Source organism: Arabidopsis thaliana, chromosome 4 (genome assembly GCF_000001735.4).
Source record: "Arabidopsis thaliana chromosome 4, partial sequence".
Classification (NCBI taxonomy): Eukaryota; Viridiplantae; Streptophyta; class Magnoliopsida; order Brassicales; family Brassicaceae; genus Arabidopsis; species Arabidopsis thaliana.
Window position 1 is genome coordinate 10931298 of NC_003075.7, and position 22003 is coordinate 10953300.

A 22003-nucleotide genomic window follows, 5' to 3' on the forward strand; every position below is an offset into this window, starting at 1 on the left:
TTGGTAGCAAAATTATAAGAAAAAAAAAAATTGATTGGTTTGATTTGAAAGGTTATTATATAATAAATTTATAGCTTTATTCATAAAATAAAGATAAATAGCGACATTAGTCTACATATGCAAACACACCCAATTACATCATGTAACAACTAACAAGCACACATAGGTTTACTTTTACTTAAGAAGACACCGGATCTATGTAGACCACCAATATCAAATTTTGTTATAGAGGAACACTAAAACAAAGGCCACACTCAATGATCATTCTTCAACAGATGAATTGGACACGCTCTCTGTTTTCTCATCAATGTGTGTGCGCAATTGATGGAAAGACAATGAGAGGAAACTTACGACAAACATCAATACCAGATGCTTCAGCTAGATCAGGCTTATCATCTCCTACTGGTCCGACCTTGAGTCTCCAGTTGAATCGTTTCACAAGGTTGGCTAGTGCCAATTTGGACAAAACCAAAGAAAATCCGATTCCAGGGCAAAGTCTTCTCCCTGCTCCAAATGGAACGAATTTGGAATCAGTACGTTGAAATCCAAATTCGTACCAAAATGTCTCTCCGGTCTATATTCATTGGCATCAAGCCCCCATATCGCAGGGTTTCGTTGGAGTGCCCAAGCATTGATTATGACCTGTGTTCCAAGTCGAGCACATTTTTACATTTAGGTTTACTCTTATAAGAATTTTAAAAAAGAAAGAAAAAAAAAACGTTTACATGTGTCCCTGCAGAAATGTCATATCCCTTTAATTGGACATCTTCACTTGGTAGTCTGAACAATAGTGGACCAGAGGGATGCAACCGTAGCCCCTCCTTAATCACGCAATGTAAATAGTTCATTTTCTCAACTTCTTTCTCCGTTACATTCAAATTATGTGTCGAAAATGAATTAATCTCATCTTGAAGTTTTTTCATACACTCTGGATGTCTCATAAGCTCTGTCATTGTCCATTCTAATTGTGAGGCAGTTGTTGCTGTTCCAGAGAAAAACATATCCTGAAGAATTAACCAAGGAAAAACAAAATTGATTTAGCTATCGATTGATACTTATCAATTTGGTTTTAGTCCAAATTAATAGGACTAATATAAGAAAAACATTTGTTTTAATACAAGTAATTTTTACACTCTATATTGAAAACTTTTTCTATCAGATGTCTCATATGTTTTTTACAAAACAAAAACGGGGGAAAAATTGTTTTTGTTTTACCAAAACATATAATAAATAACTTATTTAAAAACATTTGACATCATGTACTGCAAATTCATTTTTCTGGAAATATACAAAACGAAAAGGGGTGGCTTGTGTTACCTTGAGTATGAGTATTAAGTCACTTCTGTCAAACTTAAACCGTTTGGTTTTATCCTTTTGAATCAGTAGCAACATATCAATAAAATCTGATGGCTCTTTGTGATCGGCATCAACATGTTCTTGCACCATGCTGTCTAAAAAACAATCTAACTTGTTATTTATGTCCTTCATTTTATCATCTATGCCACTGATCCAGTCTATCCATGCCAAACTAGGAATAAAATCTCCAAAAAAGAATTTGCCAAAAAACTCAGAGGATGTCATCACTAAGTTCTTGATATCGATTCCACCTTCCTCTTCGTTATATTTTCTTCCCAAGGTGATTCTGCATATGATATCGTTGGTAAGAGTCATAAGGAGTTTGCTTAGATTTACTGATGAAGAAGATGAAGATGCTTCTTCCAGCTTCTCTGTCATTACTTTGATCTCTTCTTCTCTTAGGTTCTCAAAGGACCTAACCATTTTGTTATTGAGCAGATGTACCACACCCAGACTCTGCAAGCATCACCAGTTGATATATTACAATATATGGAACAAAAATTAGACGTGTAACATTAGAAACACTCTTTTATTACTAAGAAAAAAAATACTCTTTTATCACAAAAAAACAAAAAAATAAATAAAAACAAGGATAACTTCTCTTTAAAAATTTTTTTTTTTTGGGTCAAATTCTCTTCAATATATTCAAAAAAAACTAAGATCATTTTGATGTTTGGAAAAATTCACAGTATTGCTTATATTTATACAACAAAAAAACTGTAAAAATCTATCTAAAAAATATTTCCATTCGTTAAAATATTTATTTCCATTTTTATTCTTATTTAATTTTCTTCTAAATATAAGGTGTCTAGATTTTAAATATATAATTTCATTTTTGAAGAAATCTTAAAATCGCACTACAAATAATATTAAATTTTTAATTAAAATTAAAATCCTTAGATAATACTTATTTAGAATTAATAAAAAAGCTAAAACGACAGTTGTTTTGAAAAGGATAGAGTAATAAAAAAAAATTTAGAAACAATCAACTTCAACTCGTATGAACTTACCATAAACTTTAATACTATATGATACGGTAGGATTTGAAAATTATATATATAGTCTATTTTCTATGATGATCAATCATATAAATTCCTCCCATATAATTTTATCTAAAGGGGAATATTATGCATGCATGGTAATTAATAGAATATTCTATGCAGGAAAAAAACCTTCATACTCTTCCAATCTTCTCCGTAGGGGCCAAAGATTATATCACGGCCACCTTCCATAAATATATTAATAGCTTTTGATTTCGGGCGGTTTGCGAACTTAAGGTCGTGTGTTTTCATGATGTCATTAGTCACGTCAGGACAAGAAACCACAAGCACAGGTACACGGCCGAAATGAAGGAGCATGAGTGGCCCATACCGGAGGCTGAGGGAATGGAGATAGCGGTGAGGGTTGGGACCGAGCTGGTGGAGGTTTCCAATCACCGGAAGCCGCCATGGAGACGGTGGTAACTTAGGTTTGGTGGTGGTGATTCGTTTGAGGAGTGGTTTTAGGAAGAGAAATGCTAATAAGGTGGTTAAGCACAAAGAGATTAATATCATCTCCATATTGTGCTTATTTAGGAATGGTGTGATTTGAGCATATCTCTACTGAGTGTTTTATAGGGTTTAGGATCGCATCGTTTTAGCTGGCAAATCAAATATTAAAATAGATGGTTCTCTTAAGTGGGTTTTGGGTAAGTGGCGAATTTTTAGATTCTCCAAAGATTTTGCGTTATTAAGCCCTATAGTTGAAATCTCGCTTGGGAAGGAGACAAATTTAAAAAAATTCTCGACGGATTTGGCCAAAAACTAGTCCAATAAAAATACTTAAATAGTGACCCAAATCAAGAATAAAAGATGCCCCTTTTATAGTTTTAGCTTTCAAAAATATGTATATTATATTATAATATTTTCTGATAAACATTTTTAGTAAATAAGTAAAAACATCGGTGACCCTTCCTCATATATAATCACTAGCATTATGGCTCCTGCTATGCAGGGACTTAGTTTTAGTATATATTTTAAAAGATAACAAATATCAAATTTAGTTATCTATATACATATATTTGAACAAATATGGATAATAGGAATTAACTCAAGTAACAAACATAATGACTGAATTTATATACTTACAGAGGAAACATAGATTTAGTTGGATATTAGCAGTTTCTCTTGTTAGCCAATAGCCATAAACGATCGGATGCACATACCATTACAATTCCAAAACAATCTTCTCTATTTCCCCTAAAATAAATACATGTGAACTCTAGAAATTTTGAATCACTTATAAATAAAAGTCTGTCAAAGAGATAGACCAAAATATCAATAAGAAATATCTGGAAGAGATTTTGTCGTTGAATATATCTGTATTTGTATGCATGTTTAATTACCTTCAATTGCTAATCCAGTTTAAGTATAATTTTGATCCAAATTCCAGCAAATAGTATCTCAAAAGAACAGCAAATAGTATCTCAAAAGAAGAAGAAAAAGAAACTAATTAATTATTTATGTGTTTACGGGATGAAAACAAAAGTATTGTCAACGAATCCTAATTAAGAGAACGTGGGATTGTGGGTGGAGGAGATGGAGAAATAAACTTTCGAAACATTTTTTTAATTAATTAATTGAGAAAATTCTAAACATGCAAAAGTTTGGGGTATTGCTTATGTGTCAAATAGATAGATAGGCAGTTTCTACTAAAATGACTGTTGATTTAGTATTATTAGACTATTATAAAAGAAAAATGGCCTATAACTTTTTTTAAAAGTTGGTGACCCTAGTCCTTTTAAGCAACTTGTCTTCCGAAATGGGTTGCTATAATCCCTCGATTAACTTTAAATGGAAAAAGATTGTTCTTTCTTTTAATTTTTTGACACAGAAATATATTGTCTGCCACAAAAGTAAAACTAAACACTACGCTAAATTAAAATATAAAAGAGATAAATTAGAGTATGGAACAAAAGAAGACTAAGAAAATATAAAGTAGGACAGAATAATGGGTCAAACTATCGCGTAAACCTTCCATTTAAAGTAGCCTGCTACTAAAGTTAAATCGTGTTTATTCTTAGATGTGATTTTCTTATCGCATTAATTAGTTGGCAATGGCATATATCAAAATGCAGTTTTGCTTTTGTTGTTGTCATCGTCGTCGTGAACTCAAAGTGGATTAGCATTAGAAAATGAAGAAAATCTGATAAATTAGATAACATTTTGTTGTGTAGATATGTTGAAATAAGATTCACACATAGTTTCACGTGGGTTCTCAATTCGTCGAAAAGCTTGAAATGTTTTGGAGAAGAAGAGTATGAAATTATATTTCTTGCTAAAGTATAACAATTACACTTATATTTATAGAAAACAACGAACTTATATTTAGGTCTTAAAACAGACCAAGTTTTTGCAGAGGAGAATCCTTTACACCGAACCCCATCAATGTACCAACCATAAGAATCTTGCTGAGAGTTACTCCTATGAATATAAGTGTAATTGTTGTTTTCTTAATGTGGATTGCCCAATTGGATAGGTTACCAACATGTATGCGTCTTGTGGCTTGGGGAATGAACATTCCCAAATCATGTTGTCTTTGTAATGTGCATGATGAGACGAGAGACCATCTGTTGTTAAATTGCCCTTATAGTCTTTCGATGGCGCAGAGCCGCCTCGGCATGACGTCCATGGTTTTTGCTTCTTGGGCAGCACTAATATCTTGGGTTAAGGGTTCTTCAAATCGTTCGCCTACTCTGCTTAGAAAACTAGTAGCTCATGCTATCATCTATGGGATTTGGAAGCAGAGAAACAATCTTCTACACAACCAACAAGTCATTCCCTCCTCCATGGTTTTCAGAGAAGTTGATCGCTTAGTGCGTAACTCAATCACGGCTAGGAGAAACCGTAGAAAGTTTGCAAGCTTGATGCAGCTTTGGCTTCAATGAGGATTTCTTTTTTTCTCATTTGTCTTTTATGCCACCTTGTTTTTTATTTCTTTTTTGGCAAGGTAGTAAAGTATAGGTCAAACTCTTTTTGTAACGCCTGAACATTTCATTCCTTAATGATATTTACAAGTTTATCAAAAAAAAAAAAAAAAAAAAAAAAAACAACGAACCTCTAAGCAAATGGCACTTGTTCCAAGCACATTATCTATTACTTTAGCGTATATTTTTTTTAACTTTCGATATGTAATCCTGACATTTATTTCTGGGATGATGACTTTTATCGGTCTATCACAAACCATACTCCATTCTTGTGTCCAGTTAAACATATTTTATGAACTTATGGAATGGTGTGGGAGAATTAGCTTCTTAAATAGTTGTTTGAATCAAAATTGGTTGAAAGAATATCTTCTAATACTTTCATATTATAGGAAATATATACAAAACATTGTATAATATAGCAGACGGTTTATTATTAAATCCTCTTCACTCTTAAGTCAAAGAAAAAGCTTATGGATGTTTAGATATATGAGAATAATATCATTTTTTGTGTAACCAAGTCAAGAACTGATTGACAAGTTTTTGAACATAATGGCAAAATACATCGAGATGAGCATGGAGACTACTTTGTTGAACGTTAAAAGAATATGCAATAATATAAATAGGTGAGGTTGGTAGATATTTATATGTGTTACTATTAACATTGATTTATGAACATAATAACGTTCGTATCGATTATTTGGATCTTTGATATGGTTTGGATCATATCATCCGCTCGAAAATAGAGGCAAAGCATAGGGATAAACAGTAGTCCATATAATAGTCCTCTATGGGCTTCTCTAACGCTCACAATATTTGGAAGTCTGTGGGCCTCAACAACCCCCACGTTCTAGCATAACCATTATGTTCGTATTGGTTGAAAAAATGAGAGTTTTTATCTACTTCCAAATGTGCGATACATCAGTCCTAGCTAAGATAACATTTAATTTCATCTTTTTCTTAAACCGGATTTTCATTGATCAATATTTTGTTTCTTTAACATATTGATTACCAGCGTTTTTGGATTTCCATGAATAAAGGATAACTTGGACAGTACTGAAGCTTACAAAGGAAAATCCAAAAACGCAATAGACCATGTAATATGTTTCGTCTTAATCTTACACTACTTGAAACTTCAAATAATAGAGAACAATTGGTCTATTATTGTATGACCGTTAAAACCAGGAGCAGTGAAAAGGCATGAAGATGTTTGTACAAGTGATGAATAAGGTAACAACAGATGGAACAAAAACCCGTCTATTCCATAAGATAATGTGGCACAAATAAATGACATGGACATAAAAGAAGATTAATACTTGAGTGTAATAACAATCGAAGGCTCACAAATATTTCCTCATATTGAGGGTTTTACACGTCAAGGTCTTTGTAAAGCTCGAATTTCATCGTTAATCGGAGAAGGAGCTGATCTGGAAGCAATCAGAGAGTTAGGATCAGGAGAAGAAACACGATATCTGGTTTTAACAGAGAGTTAGGAAAGTCTCTGATACCATATTAGAGAATCAAACTAAATAACACTTATTTCTTATTAGTCAACAAATGTGTTACAATCGAAGTTTATATACAAATCATAACGAGACTTCTCCGGATAATAGACTATCTTAACCGGATAATGGAAATCGGAAATGTGATATTCAATGTGATATCTAATATGGAAACAAGAGACTTGCGTGTTTTGGTTAGTTTCGTGTGCTTAGGATTGTAATATCCTTTCAGAAACTTTGTTAAACTAGAAATTGTACGGTAGAAAACTAAGTATGTCTTAGTGCTTTAACAAAAAAAAAAAAAGTTAGTGTTGTTTAAAACCGATTTAATAAAATTGGTAAGGCTTGCTTGAAAGAGTTTTAGTGGAAAATGCCAAATACATATCGTATACATTCCGTGTGATTTATCAAATCTCTTAGCTGCTGTTTTAACATTTGACCGTCGTGAGTTGGTCATCGTTTTCTTAGTCCAACCCACAAAATCTGATAGATTGACGTCAAAAAAAAACATGATAGGTGTTTATTAATAAATAAAATGTCGATGAACAAGACATCGAACATACAAGTATTGTGATGTATGTATATATACGTGTGTTATATATGTGAAAAATGATTAAATGAATGATATATTGATATATCATAAGATCTTGTATAATGAGATGGTTGTCCATTGTTTTGTTCATCAAAGACAACAGATAGTGAAGGCAACCCATGTGCATGTACACTGTCATCATGGCCACCAGTGTATTACCATTTCGAAAACCTTATAAGTTGTATTCTTAATTAATTACGATAAATAAAGATAGCATAATGCATAGTTATTGGAAAAAAAAGATATATAAATGCAGCCGTCAAATTTGTTTTTATTTTGTCAACGCCGTCAAACATATATATACATACAAGATCATGTGTTTTTTACAAGATAAAAAATCTCTTAATTTTTATATAAAAGACTCTTAGCAACCTAATTAAATAAGTGGATCATCTTCTGATTGATTGTTAAATTAAATTAAGTTATTTGATGAGTACAGAACTATTAAGAAAATCATTGAAAAATAATAATTATAATATCGTCGTGAACCATTGAGGTTCGTTATTTTGTTCTCTTTATATGAAGTGAATTAAGAGTGTAAACCATGTTTGATGGCGATTTCCTAGTTTGATAAAGATATTGAGGGTGGGATGTTTGTCTTGTACTATAATTAATTATCTGTAATCATCTTAATTTAATATAATTTTTTTTTGTTTTTTAGACAGCCTAATTTCTTTCAAACAGCTAAGCCACGTGAAATACTTTCCTTAACTTTTCAGTAAGTTTTAACTATTTTGATCATTCGGTTTTAAATAAAAACCAGTGGTGTCAAACTATCAAACCTGATCAAATAGTTTCAAACCTATTTTTTGACTAAAATCAAATCCACAATTTGGTTAAAACTAAAAATATCTCTTCATAGAAGGATGGACCATTGAAGAATACTTTCTCTTTTCTATTTTTATTTGATTTAGAAAATCATATTCATTACAAAAGGAAAAAAAAAATAATTTTTTGTATCCTAAAGTTATAACTTACAATTTTCCACACTTCAGTTTGGTAGTATTAATTTATCTATTTTTATCAAAGTTTGGTTTTAGGAAAAATGTATCTTTTCATATAAAAAATATATAGATCTTCAAAGAAACTGAATTGGGTTTTCAACTATTTTATCGTTTGACACTACTTTGACTTATCAAAAAGAGTTCAAAATAGAAAAATAGAATCGAATCACACGTTTCAGTGTAAGAGGGATTTGATATTGGTCGACATTTTAAAGAGTTGTTTTGTTTTTTTTTCCAATCTGCATGGTTTTTCGTTCCGTTGAACCAAATTCAACACTTTGTATAAACCGAATAGTAATATACTAGACGTACGCCAATACCAAAAATAAAATTAAAACTCAATTCACAAATTGAATCTACACCATATCATGCATATATATCAGCAACCTAGAATAATCAATGAAATTTAATCGAGGATAATCAATATCCAACTCAACGATAATCAAAAGCCTAATAATAGATCAATGAAATCAAATAACTAAACATAGTAATATACATTGATTTGTGTTAAACAGAATAATATACATTATAATAGTATGAAAATATGAATATAATGAGATAAGAGGCGTATATGTTACAACTACAGATCACCATCCACAATTAACAATCCGATTGGTGCGGGCCATTGTTTCGATATTTGCCAACTGTGATTGATGTGACTGCCAGCTGGCATATTTTCCCCTCCTGATTACGTTTTTACCCTTTCCTCTTCTGTTTCACCGTTAATTCAATTTTACTATTTGTACCGCTGTCTTTCACCTTTTTTAAGAAAACCCAACCCGAAATCATAACTATACCGAAATCACATGTCTTCATGGTGACGTAACAAGACTTATTTTCCGGTTGAATTTGGTTTAACCTATTGAGATTGTGCTAACCGAAAACAGAAACGGTTATGACGCCAACGAGGCAAGAGGGGTAAAACGAGAAAGAGGGGATGGCAGAAATCGTAATTAACAAGGAAAATAAAGGGTGGTTTCACGATAAGTCTGTCTATATGACGCGAAAGGGTTTCTTAAATTCAGAGAGACAATTAATCAGTTTCGTGTGTTTGGAGAAGAAGAAGAACAGATCAAATACGAGGAGAGATCTCTAAAGAGATTTATCGTTTCAAGTAAGTCTCTTTATCAAACTCTTAATATAAACAAATCAAAACATGAACACGTCGTGTCTTCGTTTCGATTCTAGATACGATTTTTTAGTTCATGTGAATGAACTCTGTTTTATTACTACTAGGGTTGTTCAATATTTTTCCGAGAATTACCAGAGGAACAAAGTTAGTGATTATATTGATGCAGAGTATGAAGTAATTATATACATAAATCATGTTTTGTTCTCAAGCATCTACGTTGAAATATATATAAGAAGTTTTTTTTTGGTGAAAAAATATGTATGAGAAGTTCATCTTTCATAATAGTGAAACAACTCTCTTTCATACCAAAAAAAAAATTTGAAAAAAAATTAGTGAAACTCTCTTTGTCCGATTAGGTTAGGTTTGGACTCAGAATCAAAATACGATTAGCATAACAAATTTTTTGGCATGGCAATTATTGTCTGCAGGTAAAATATACCAATAGAAACATATTTTTAGGAGTAGTTAAGATTATGATTGAAGAAATACTATTACGATAAGCATAAAATTTTCTTTTGCTGTTCTTGGTTTTTGTCGTTTTATAGAACATTGAATATGTACTTTTGTTTTTTTTCACCAGTAGATATGTACTATACACACATAAGTAACATGGGTAGTTTATATAGAGAGAGATTTGATTTTTCGTATATTTCTTTTGTTGAAAATAAATATGTGTAAAATTTATTGTTTATTAATTTGACAGATTTGTTCACGTTGAGAAGTTTAATTTAGATTAAACAACAAAAAGATGGGTTACTGGAATTCCAAGGTTGTTCCAAAATTCAAGAAGTTATTCGAGAAAAATAGTGCTAAGAAGGCTGCTGCTGCTGAAGCTACCAAGACCTTTGATGAATCTAAGGTATATATTACTATTCACCTAATTATTCTGTTAATTATGTAGTTATAGGTCCCATGAGTCTCCATTATTTGATCATTACACATATGCATAGGTGTTTATCTACGGGTTGGAGTATTTGTTAATTAGTTTTGTTTGATTCTTAAAAACAAAAATAGAAAAAGGGAAAATCAAACAATAACAACGTATTAATTAGACTTTAGCACTTTAGTTTTTTTTTTGTCCTGCAATAATTATCCACTCAAGAGATATTTATTGGTAGTAATTATCACGAAACTTGATTTTTATATGTGTTTGCTAAAATGGGCACGTATGGTGATACGTATAATAGGAAACAATCAACAAGGAAATTGAGGAGAAAAAGACAGAACTCCAACCAAAGGTCGTGGAAACCTATGAAGCCACGTCTGCAGAAGTCAAGGTCGCTATCATCTTCTTTTTTGTTCTCCAAGTTACATTAAGTAATTCAAATCCATATTTACTGTAATTAAGACTAAAATTAAAACGAGCAGGCTTTGGTGAGAGACCCTAAGGTGGCTGGTTTGAAGAAAAACTCAGCGGCTGTGCAGAAGTACCTCGAGGAGCTAGTCAAAATTGGTAAAGATTCAATTACGCTTTGTCATGTGTCTATTTTAAAATATCCCGACAACAATATATGCTTGTCTTATATATTTATCGTTTTTTGTCTTATATATCAAATATTTGCTGGCAAAATTTTTGGATTCTTATCATGTCCTATATTCTTATACGCATGTTATATCTCTAGTTTATAAGTCATGCATATATCTTTCATATAGTATAATCAAAGTTATTTAGCTTGTATATTGGAGTATTTATTATTTTTCTATGAACATATTATATCATTCTCATTCAACTAGACGTAAGTTTCATTCGTCATATTCACTCACTTTTTGTTTATGGTCTATAATAGTGGTTCTCTATGGCTTATTTATTTATATGATCTTGCCTAAGAAAATTGGCACATTCAAAAACCTCAAACTATTGTGGATCAAACTTCATCATCTTTTTCAGAAGACGTCTAGAGATTGTATTGGATCACTGTTTCTTTTGCATGATTTATAATTAGATGAACGTTGTACTCATCTATGTCTCAAATTATGAAATGTTTATTCAGAATTCCCCGGATCAAAAGCGGTGAGTGAGGCTTCGTCTAGCTTCGGAGCTGGCTATGTCGCAGGACCGGTCACGTTCATATTCGAGAAGGTATCTGTTTTCCTCCCGGAGGAGGTGAAGACTAAAGAAATACCGGTGGAGGAAGTGAAAGCTGAAGAACCTGCCAAAACTGAAGAACCAGCCAAAACCGAAGGAACAAGTGGTGAGAAAGAGGAGATTGTTGAAGAGACAAAGAAAGGCGAGACCCCTGAAACCGCGGTCGTGGAGGAGAAGAAACCAGAGGTAGAGGAGAAGAAGGAAGAGGCTACTCCGGCTCCGGCAGTGGTTGAAACTCCAGTTAAGGAACCGGAGACAACGACGACAGCGCCAGTGGCTGAACCACCAAAGCCTTGATTTGTTTTCAAGATGGTATGATTACTTCTCTTGTATGAAAACATCTTTGTACGTAACAAAAAAATGAAAGGAAGAAACGGAAAGGAACAAAAAAAAAAAACTTATTTTTCATTCTTTTTTTTCAATTTGGTTTGTCTTTGTGTGGATAAATCTCTCTGTTTTTTTTTTAATTATTGGGAAAGTCTTTAATGTGTTATTTATTTATATTCATGTGAATTTGTAACAAAAATATTTTGTGGATGTTTTCTATAGATTTATTGTTTCAACTTTCAACCAAGCTTATCCGATTCAAAACGTTCTGATATATCTTCATATCAAGTGAATTTACTTATCTAATATGTCTCTACATTCTCGTTTTCCTCATCTGTGATCTTATGTACACTTACAAGATTTGTTAAGTTTTTTTTCATCAATAAAACTACTGCGAAGGTTCAGAGGAAATTTACAAATCTAATTAGCAAGTAAAAGTTTGACAACAACAACAACAAAAAGAAATCTGATGATGTTGCTTATATTATTTTTAATTAGTGGATTAGCAGCACACTTTGTATATAATTTTTAGATTTATAATAACTAATGGTGGAAATTTCAATTATATATTTGAATTTGTTAGATGTCTTTAGGCGAAGAAATATGATTTGTCTTCATAAAGGGGAGAGCACATAGATTTTTTTAAGATGGTTGATACGTGCAAGTAATAAGGAACCTAAATTGCAGACCAAGAAACATATAATATAAATGCAACAAAAGTTTTTAATTTCTTAATTCAAATGAAGTGGTAAGCAACTTATAAATCACTATCTTGTATCTTCCCTCTAGAATTTCTTCTTATTATCTTGAGTAGTTACGCAATATTCCACTATTATATCCACGGTAGAAGAAATCAAATCATTTTCAATGTTAGAATTTAAGGATTTTCATGGTTTGACTTGACCAATTCAATTTCTTCGCTCTTTCTTTTATTCCAAATTTAATCCATTATATATCCTTCAATAGAAATCGAACGCATGTTCTCATCGATTATGTAACTGAACATATCCGGATGTGGAACAGAACTAAACCCGAACCGAATTAACCAGTTAGCATGTTCACCGTCAAAATACATAAACCGTTCATCACTCCTTCTAAACCATTTTCTTAATGAAAAGAGTTATGAATCTTGCAGTCTATAGTATCTTGGACCGGAGACTAAGTAGTCGTCTCGTCTACTTTCCACCCAAAAAAAAAAATGTTCTAAAATTTTAAGCTCTTCCTTCTATTTGATTTTCAACAAAAACTGGCCTTGCGCCTTGCGCGTCATATCTTTCATTTTCAACTGAAATTATCAACCAAAACATTCTCGAAACAACTTCAAAAATTCTTGTTAATCTTTGGTCCATATATTTACGGCTTCGGACCAAGCCAAGGCTGATTCCTCATTGTCATATATATCTTTTTTGGTTCAGTATGTAAAGTGACATCAAGAAATCTTTACGTTGTTTAACAGTTTAAGTAGAGTATGTGTAATGCATTGCAGAATTTTTGTGAAATATCAATGCGTTGATCCCAAAGTTCTTTTATTGTCTAACAAAGTAATTAAGGGTTGTCTTATTGTCATATATGTTGATCTCAGAAGCTTAACACACAAAGGAAAACTGAATAGTTCGATGGTTTTTATTATCACAAATGAAAGGGCTATAAACAGCCTAGAGCTGAAGACTCAATCTTCTACAATAACTAGAAACAGAGAATATAGGAAGCACGACTAACTGAAGCGAAATGCTAGGACTACTTGTTGACTCCTTATACATCGGAGATTATGCAAATTAAAACTCGGAAACAAACTAAGAACAATTCAAACCCAACAATATAATTCCAATAAAAAAACAGAGTATGTAGAGCTAATTCTTGAGGGAATATGCCTCTTGATATTTCTTTAAGTTCTCAATACCGACCAAACTTTATCTGCATGCCCAATCAACTTCCATGTGCTTCAAATTTCCTATACGTATATATGCCAATAACAGGAGTAAGCAAACTTATGAACACTTGCCTCTTCTGTAATTCGACAACCACTCTGAAATTGAGGTGTTGATGAGCTAAGAAGCCTAGAAGTACATCAACAACATTGAACTAATCAGTTTTAGTCTATAAAATAGATAAATTCTATGTTGATATTCAAACTAATCAGTTTTTAGGCTTAAAATGGATAATTTCCAAAGTCAAAATCCTAACTAACCTCGGTGTCAGACTGAACAATAAGGGTATGTAGTTGGTGGAATTTGGCCTTATTTTAGATTTACATAGAGAATTCTAACTATTCGAACTCTGCCACTGGAGCTATAATCATGGCATTGTTCATTAACCTCATAGCCAACATACAATGATACAAGTAGAATTCTGTATTGCCAAATTTCCGAAAACTCAAACAGTTCTTGAGCACATTTCATAAAACAACGGACCTTTCATTGCATAGACTTATCGTACGGACCTCAAACCACCACAGCAGAGCTAAATCATTTCCACAGTGAAAAAACACATTGACAAGTGAAGGAACAAGAAGAGATTTCACCAAAAAGTTGAGAATAAACTGGATCATCTAAAGATTTTGATAGTTTCAAATAGAAACTTCACACTAAAATGAGATTGTGACTTGCGAGCCTAATCATGAACTAATCTTACCTAACACACAACAATAGAAATAAAAAGTATAAAGTCCTAGGGTTTAGAACAGAGAAACAGAGTTGCTAGCAATAACTAGATTTGTGAATTAAGAACTTATCTTCAAGGACGAAATTTGAGCTCCGAAACAAAACTAGAGATAGCTTTATTACTCAGTTAGGACAATTTAAGAGTTTTTTTTTTCTCTCTTTCAAATCGAATAGAGTTTAGTAATAGGACAATAGGAGAAGATTTTGACGCAAACCCAAATCGGATTCGCTCGGCCCAATTATGAGGAATGTTTTTTTTCTTTTTCTTTTTTTTTTGGGAATCCGAGAAACAGATTATATATTAAGAGAAAATTAACTTACTGTAACTAGACGAATTAGAAATTATTAGAAAAAATTGAAATTATTTTATTAATGATGATATATATCTTTTGTTGATTTCAGAAGTATTTCTATTGTAAAGAAAACTGTTGGTAATGCGTAAAAATGTTGGTCCATTGTATTATTTTAAAAAGTTGATTTTCTAAGAAAGTGTGAAATGCACGCCAAGTAAAAGCTCAAAACAAAAAGAGCAAAAATAATAATAATGCAAAACAAATACATGAGAAAAAGAGACAAAGTAGAACCCATAGCCATTTTACTAATAAAGTTTTTCAATGAAAAAAGTAGCCACTCCGGTCCATTAAGTCACAATGCAAAACCCATAGCTAGCCATTTACTGACGAAAGTTTTGCTATAGAACACATAGCCATTTACCAAGAAACTGAAAAACAAAAGAAGCCGCTCCACTAAATCTCTCGTTACTCTAAATTACATGCACAACGAAAAAAAATAGAGATATAGTCGGAGCCCTAGTCCCTAGAAAGAAGAAAATATATTTCTTTATGGAAACTTTGGTTCCTCCACCTCAGAAGAAAATGATGGATTGGGTTCTTCTTTCGGAAATGGTGGTTGGAGATGCGTTTCCAGCTAAGTATATGTGGATTGATGATTGGTTTTCAAATCGGTTCATATAAAATCAGTTATGTTCATAATGAAGTTAGATCAGTCAAATCTATCTCAGCTCCAACATATTTAACCTACATGGTCAAAGGAGTGAGCCACTACCGGACCTAGACTATGAAATCAAGACTTTTTTTAACTAATCAATATAAAACCAAAGATGTCAGTATTGGATTACTCCATTCCGTGAAAACATGTTTAGTTCTCATACACAAGTAGATAGAACCGAGGGTTGTATATTCAAATTCAAAAACCCGGCAAATAATTTACTTAAGTGTTTTTAGTTTCTCTAATTTCATTCTGAAAGTTTCATATATATGGAAGAAAATTAAAAGTAAAAGATTGAGACGTTCATTTTAGAAAAATAAAGTAGAAAAAATCAACTGGTCTTTGGCTTTTCTTTTTCACTTTAGGCGAGTAAAGTTGATGGGGGAGGGCCTCCTCTTTGTTCTTCTCAAATTTTAGGCATCTTAATAATCTAAAAACAAAGCAAAATCGAATAAACTAAAAAGAGCCCATAAAATTGCTAAAGATGGATAGATTTGTTTCAGATTTTCTCTGTTAAATAAATCAACTTAAGGTATTCCATATCACACTTTTCCACGCCAAGTACTTTCGAAGTTCAAACCCTTCTTGCTATCATATGAAAGAGATATGTATTCTTGCTAATTAATTTGTCGACTATAATTTTATAACCCACAACATGAATTTCTTCACCATTATACAACCTGGAATTACTTTATCTATTTTAGATGTTTTTCTTACAAAAATAATAATTTCCCTTTAGATCACATACCACATTGATCTGCTTCCCTAGTTTATCTAATAAATCTGATGAGTCCTTTTCATAGAAATACATATTAAAAATAGAAAAGGAGAAAAACAATCGTAAAGGGGAGATTACGAAATAATTCGATAATAATTGTAGATTGGCATGTACATATACTACTATCTTTTTGCAGGTTCATGGTGTGAAAACTTCGAGGAGTATAAGCTGATGAAACATTGGGTACAGAAACAGAATCCTTGACAGAGAAGTTATTAATTTCTTTCTTCTACGACAACAAAAAAACAAAAGTAGCTGCATGCACAATTACCAAAGATTCTAGTTACTTTGGAGTTTGGTTTGTACTTATTTAGTGGTTGGACAAAGACAATGCATGGCCTCTTAATTAAACCTGATGGATTAGATTTTGATTTTTTAGTTAATGGAGCATAAAACGTTAGAGTGACATAAAGGTACGATGTTTAATTCAGGGTAATTATATGATTTATAGCTAGTACATAAATTCCACCCGAAATAAAACAAAAATCGATTCATGCGTTCGACAAAATGATAAGAGTGAGACAGATGGAAATTTAATATATTAAAATAAAGTATTTCAGCAACATGTGATATTGTGTGTTTCTTAATTTTATATTTTACGATTTCTAAGGTTTTCTTAAAACCCTTCCAATATTTTTTTGTTTTTTTTCTTTCTTAATAATGTTTTAAAATTATTTTGCTTTATTATTTTATTTTTCTAATAATCGAATAGAAAAAATAAATTTAATATGGTTGCCTTTAATGGACTGAATAGACATTAATCACGTAAGAAAAAGCATTGATCTTCAAACAATAAGCTTAAATAGTAGTTATTTTTTGATTCGATAAGGTAATTTGGTTTTACTTTATTTGTTGTTTATTAAACTCACAAATTCATTCAAATTTGGATTGCTTAAGAATGTGTTTTTCATCTTAGTTCAATTTATTCAAATTTGGATCACCTATGTAGAGGATTTCCATATTTCTACAAAGTACAAATCAAAAGGGGAACACAACAAATTTCTATGAATTAATTATTTATTAAAAAGTTATCAACGAAAACGTCTCCCAAGCGTATATACAAAATTAGCATATGCCATAGGTAAATTTAAAGCTTGAAAGTATCATTTTATTTGCAGGAAGCGGCAATTTAGTAAGAAGTACTCAAAGTATCATTTACCAAAAGTATATGGTTTTGGGAAGAGTTGTTAGGGATGTATTCTTTCTAAACAGATGATATGACGATGTTCTTGAAAACTAATGTTAAAGACGGAATCTCTGGCATCTTCACTCGGGAGATATATTAAACCGTTGATTGTAGTTAGCCATGTACTTAGCTTAGTGCACAAATAATCTGCTGCAAGAAATCTTTTTCTATTATAATATCTCTCATTTAAACATTAGAACATATTGTTTAACTTGTTCTTCTAGAAATAAAACTGCTAATTTCTTATGGTAAACTATTTTCCTTTAGATTGCACAATCGAACTCGAAAATCTAGTGGAGACTATGTGACTATGTTTATATATATGAAACCTAAATCAAATTATCCCAATAATTGGGAGACACAAAAGAAAAATTACGAAAGAAAACAGGAAATCAAATCAAAAGATAAAGAGAAGGTAAAAAAAGGCAAGAAGCACTAATGTTTAATATTTATAGTTTTCTCCATTAAAGAAAAAGCGATGATGTGTGTTCTCATCTTTTGTGAAAGTATATATATTGCTTTTGCTTTTCTCAAAAGCAAAAGACTCATCCAACAAGAACAAAAAAAAAAACTAAAGCTCAATCCAAAAGACGAAGAATGCATTGGATACTACAACTTCTTTTTCACTTTTCTTTCAAATTTACAATTATGATTTTCACAATACAGTTTATTCAAAAATAAATAAAAAAACGAGGCATGAAAATAATGATTATCCTCTTCACTTATTAAGCCACTCACTATAAGCAGAGCAACTCCAGAACATAGTGAGCCCCCAAAACATTAAAGCATGATGATGTCTAATGATGATGATCTTCTTCGTTCCATTTCTCTAAATTTTTGGGATTTCTGCGAAGACCCTTCTTCTCTTTCTCTTCTCTGAACTTCAAGATTCGTGTCGGACAAATTTTTGTTTTTATTTTTCTGATGTTACAATGGCAGACAAGATCTTCACTTTCTTCCTAATCTTGTCTTCGATCTCTCCTCTCTTATGCTCTTCTTTGATCTCACCTCTTAATCTCTCACTTATTAGACAAGCAAATGTCCTTATCTCTCTAAAGCAAAGTTTTGATTCCTATGATCCTTCTCTTGATTCATGGAACATTCCAAATTTCAACTCTCTATGTTCTTGGACTGGTGTTTCTTGTGACAACTTGAATCAGTCTATTACTCGTCTAGACCTATCTAATCTCAACATCTCCGGCACTATCTCTCCGGAAATATCTCGTCTTTCGCCGTCACTTGTTTTTCTTGACATTTCTTCTAACAGTTTCTCCGGTGAGCTTCCTAAAGAGATCTATGAGCTCTCAGGCCTCGAAGTGTTAAACATCTCTAGCAATGTTTTTGAAGGAGAGCTGGAGACACGTGGGTTCAGTCAAATGACTCAGCTTGTGACTCTTGACGCTTACGACAACAGCTTCAACGGATCACTTCCTCTGAGTCTAACCACACTCACTCGTCTCGAGCACTTAGATCTTGGAGGAAACTACTTCGACGGTGAGATCCCTAGAAGCTATGGAAGTTTCTTGAGTCTCAAGTTTCTTTCTTTATCTGGTAATGATCTCCGTGGGAGAATCCCTAACGAGCTAGCGAACATCACGACTTTGGTACAGCTTTACTTAGGTTACTACAACGATTACCGCGGTGGGATACCTGCAGATTTCGGGAGATTGATCAATCTTGTTCATTTGGATTTAGCTAATTGCAGCTTGAAAGGATCAATTCCTGCAGAATTGGGGAATCTCAAGAACTTGGAGGTTCTGTTTCTTCAGACCAATGAGCTTACAGGCTCTGTTCCTCGAGAGTTAGGGAACATGACAAGCCTCAAGACTCTTGATCTCTCCAACAACTTTCTTGAAGGAGAGATTCCTCTAGAGCTATCTGGACTTCAAAAGCTTCAGTTGTTTAACCTCTTCTTCAACAGACTACACGGCGAGATCCCTGAGTTCGTATCTGAGCTTCCTGATCTGCAAATACTCAAGCTTTGGCACAACAATTTCACCGGAAAGATTCCTTCGAAACTCGGATCAAACGGGAACTTGATCGAGATCGATTTGTCTACCAATAAACTCACAGGTTTGATCCCTGAGTCACTCTGTTTCGGAAGAAGACTAAAGATTCTCATTCTCTTCAACAACTTCTTGTTCGGTCCTCTCCCTGAAGATCTTGGCCAATGTGAACCGCTATGGAGATTCCGTCTCGGACAGAACTTTCTGACAAGTAAGTTGCCAAAGGGTTTGATTTATTTGCCGAATCTTTCGCTTCTTGAGCTTCAAAACAACTTTTTGACTGGAGAAATCCCCGAAGAAGAGGCGGGAAATGCGCAGTTTTCGAGCCTTACTCAGATCAATCTGTCCAACAACAGGTTATCCGGACCGATTCCTGGTTCAATCAGAAACCTCAGAAGCCTTCAGATTCTTCTTCTCGGTGCAAACCGGTTATCGGGACAGATCCCTGGCGAAATCGGAAGTTTGAAGAGTCTTCTCAAGATTGACATGAGCAGAAACAACTTCTCAGGCAAGTTTCCTCCTGAGTTTGGTGATTGCATGTCACTCACATATTTAGATTTGAGTCACAACCAGATTTCCGGTCAGATTCCGGTTCAGATATCGCAGATTCGGATTCTAAACTATCTGAATGTTTCTTGGAATTCCTTTAACCAAAGCCTTCCCAACGAACTCGGATACATGAAGAGTTTAACATCAGCAGATTTCTCACACAACAACTTCTCCGGTTCAGTACCAACTTCAGGGCAATTCTCTTACTTCAACAACACGTCATTCCTTGGAAACCCTTTTCTCTGTGGATTTTCTTCAAACCCTTGCAACGGTTCCCAAAACCAATCTCAATCTCAGCTACTTAACCAGAACAACGCAAGATCCCGAGGTGAAATCTCCGCAAAATTCAAGTTGTTCTTCGGGTTAGGCCTACTAGGGTTTTTCTTGGTGTTCGTCGTTTTAGCTGTGGTCAAGAATAGGAGAATGAGAAAGAACAACCCGAATTTATGGAAGCTTATAGGGTTTCAGAAGCTCGGTTTCAGAAGCGAACACATATTAGAATGTGTTAAAGAGAACCATGTGATTGGGAAAGGCGGACGAGGGATTGTCTACAAAGGGGTAATGCCAAACGGAGAAGAAGTTGCAGTCAAGAAGCTCTTAACCATAACCAAAGGATCATCTCATGACAACGGTTTAGCCGCAGAGATTCAGACATTAGGTAGAATCAGACACAGAAACATAGTGAGATTGCTCGCTTTTTGTTCAAACAAAGACGTGAATCTCCTTGTTTACGAGTATATGCCTAATGGTAGCCTCGGAGAAGTCTTGCACGGGAAAGCTGGAGTGTTTTTGAAATGGGAAACACGGTTGCAAATAGCGTTGGAAGCGGCTAAGGGGTTGTGTTATCTTCACCATGATTGCTCGCCACTTATAATCCACCGTGATGTGAAGTCAAACAACATCTTGTTGGGTCCTGAGTTTGAAGCTCATGTTGCTGATTTTGGGCTTGCTAAGTTTATGATGCAAGACAATGGAGCTTCCGAGTGCATGTCCTCGATCGCTGGCTCGTACGGCTACATCGCTCCAGGTACATGACTGATTCCTAATACTACTTTCTTGTATCACACGTAACATTCAAACTTAGGATTTCAGTACTTCTAGTTAAAACGTATGATTGATCTTAGCCCATTTTATCCGTTTCTTGAATGCAGAATATGCATATACACTGAGAATAGACGAGAAGAGCGATGTGTACAGCTTCGGAGTAGTGTTATTGGAGCTGATTACGGGTCGAAAACCAGTAGATAATTTTGGGGAAGAAGGGATAGACATTGTGCAATGGTCAAAGATCCAAACAAACTGTAACAGACAAGGTGTGGTGAAGATCATTGACCAGAGATTGAGCAATATTCCATTAGCAGAGGCCATGGAACTGTTCTTTGTGGCAATGCTATGTGTGCAAGAACATAGTGTTGAGAGACCGACCATGAGAGAGGTTGTCCAGATGATCTCTCAGGCTAAACAGCCTAATACTTTCTAAATGCAGTGATGTTATATATATAAGAGACTAAATATATATTTTTCTGTTTTATGTGTTTCATAGAGTTTTGTTTTTAGAATTTGTAATGATGGTTTGGTGGTGATATGAGTTTATATTGAAATTGAGGAGGAAAAAAAGGGTTAGCATTATATCTTCCTATCATAAAGTATCAAGCAAAACTAAATAACATTTGCTAGAAAATTATGAATTATGTGAAAGATTTGAAAAAATAGATAACTGTTCTTTGATTCATTTGGAATTATAAAAATCATGATGACCAAAGAAAAATGTTGAAATCACTCAAGCATTTGATTTAACATATGATTATCCAATATCTATAGAAATAGTTAGCATTTGAGTGTTTTTACTTTTTAGT

The 22003-nt window shown here is 33.2% G+C and overlaps 4 protein-coding genes, 2 long non-coding RNA genes and 1 other non-coding gene across 17 annotated transcripts; 4 read left to right on the top strand and 3 right to left on the bottom strand.

Annotated features, from left to right (window-relative positions):
* Positions 1-37: 37 nt before the first annotated feature.
* Positions 38-2940, bottom strand: CYP71A27 (cytochrome P450, family 71, subfamily A, polypeptide 27). Of its 2 annotated transcripts, NM_118143.4 has the most exons (4): positions 2529-2928; positions 1318-1812; positions 726-1004; positions 38-642 (listed from the first exon to the last, which is right to left on the bottom strand). In NM_118143.4, the coding sequence occupies exons 1-4, from the start codon at positions 2913-2915 to the stop codon at positions 448-450; spliced, it is 1356 nt and encodes a 451-aa protein (NP_193757.3). In that variant the 5' UTR covers positions 2916-2928; the 3' UTR covers positions 38-447. The 2 variants fall into 2 exon arrangements, with proteins under 2 accessions (NP_193757.3, NP_001329407.1); NM_001341406.1 differs by having other exon boundaries at positions 58-1004; positions 2529-2940.
* Positions 2941-6692: 3752 nt separating this feature from the next.
* On the bottom strand, positions 6693-9347 carry AT4G20250 (uncharacterized protein; the record flags this gene model as incomplete). Its single annotated transcript, NM_118144.2, has 2 exons — positions 9116-9347; positions 6693-6744 (listed from the first exon to the last, which is right to left on the bottom strand). Exons 1-2 carry the CDS (start codon positions 9229-9231, stop codon positions 6693-6695), a joined length of 168 nt encoding a protein of 55 aa, NP_193758.1. The 5' UTR covers positions 9232-9347.
* PCAP1 (plasma-membrane associated cation-binding protein 1) lies at positions 9117-12264 on the top strand. Of its 10 annotated transcripts, none has more exon segments than NM_179081.5 (6): positions 9440-9529; positions 10251-10406; positions 10735-10824; positions 10916-11000; positions 11539-12182; positions 12198-12264. In NM_179081.5, 4 exon segments carry the CDS (start codon positions 10296-10298, stop codon positions 11928-11930), a joined length of 678 nt encoding a protein of 225 aa, NP_849412.1. In that variant the 5' UTR covers positions 9440-9529; positions 10251-10295; the 3' UTR covers positions 11931-12182; positions 12198-12264.
* Positions 12265-13453: 1189 nt separating this feature from the next.
* AT4G06955 lies at positions 13454-13950 on the bottom strand. The gene has a single exon (NR_142065.1). It is a non-coding gene; the product is annotated as an other RNA (long non-coding RNA).
* AT4G03025 lies at positions 13576-14845 on the top strand. Its single transcript, NR_144005.1, has one exon. It is a non-coding gene; the product is annotated as an uncharacterized misc_RNA (transcript).
* Positions 14846-15343: 498 nt separating this feature from the next.
* Positions 15344-15545, top strand: AT4G06960. Its single transcript, NR_142066.1, has one exon. It is a non-coding gene; the product is annotated as an other RNA (long non-coding RNA).
* Positions 15546-18275: 2730 nt separating this feature from the next.
* On the top strand, positions 18276-21816 carry BAM3 (Leucine-rich receptor-like protein kinase family protein). Its single transcript, NM_118146.5, has 2 exons — positions 18276-21174; positions 21299-21816. Exons 1-2 carry the CDS (start codon positions 18525-18527, stop codon positions 21625-21627), a joined length of 2979 nt encoding a protein of 992 aa, NP_193760.1. The 5' UTR covers positions 18276-18524; the 3' UTR covers positions 21628-21816.
* Positions 21817-22003: the final 187 nt, after the last annotated feature.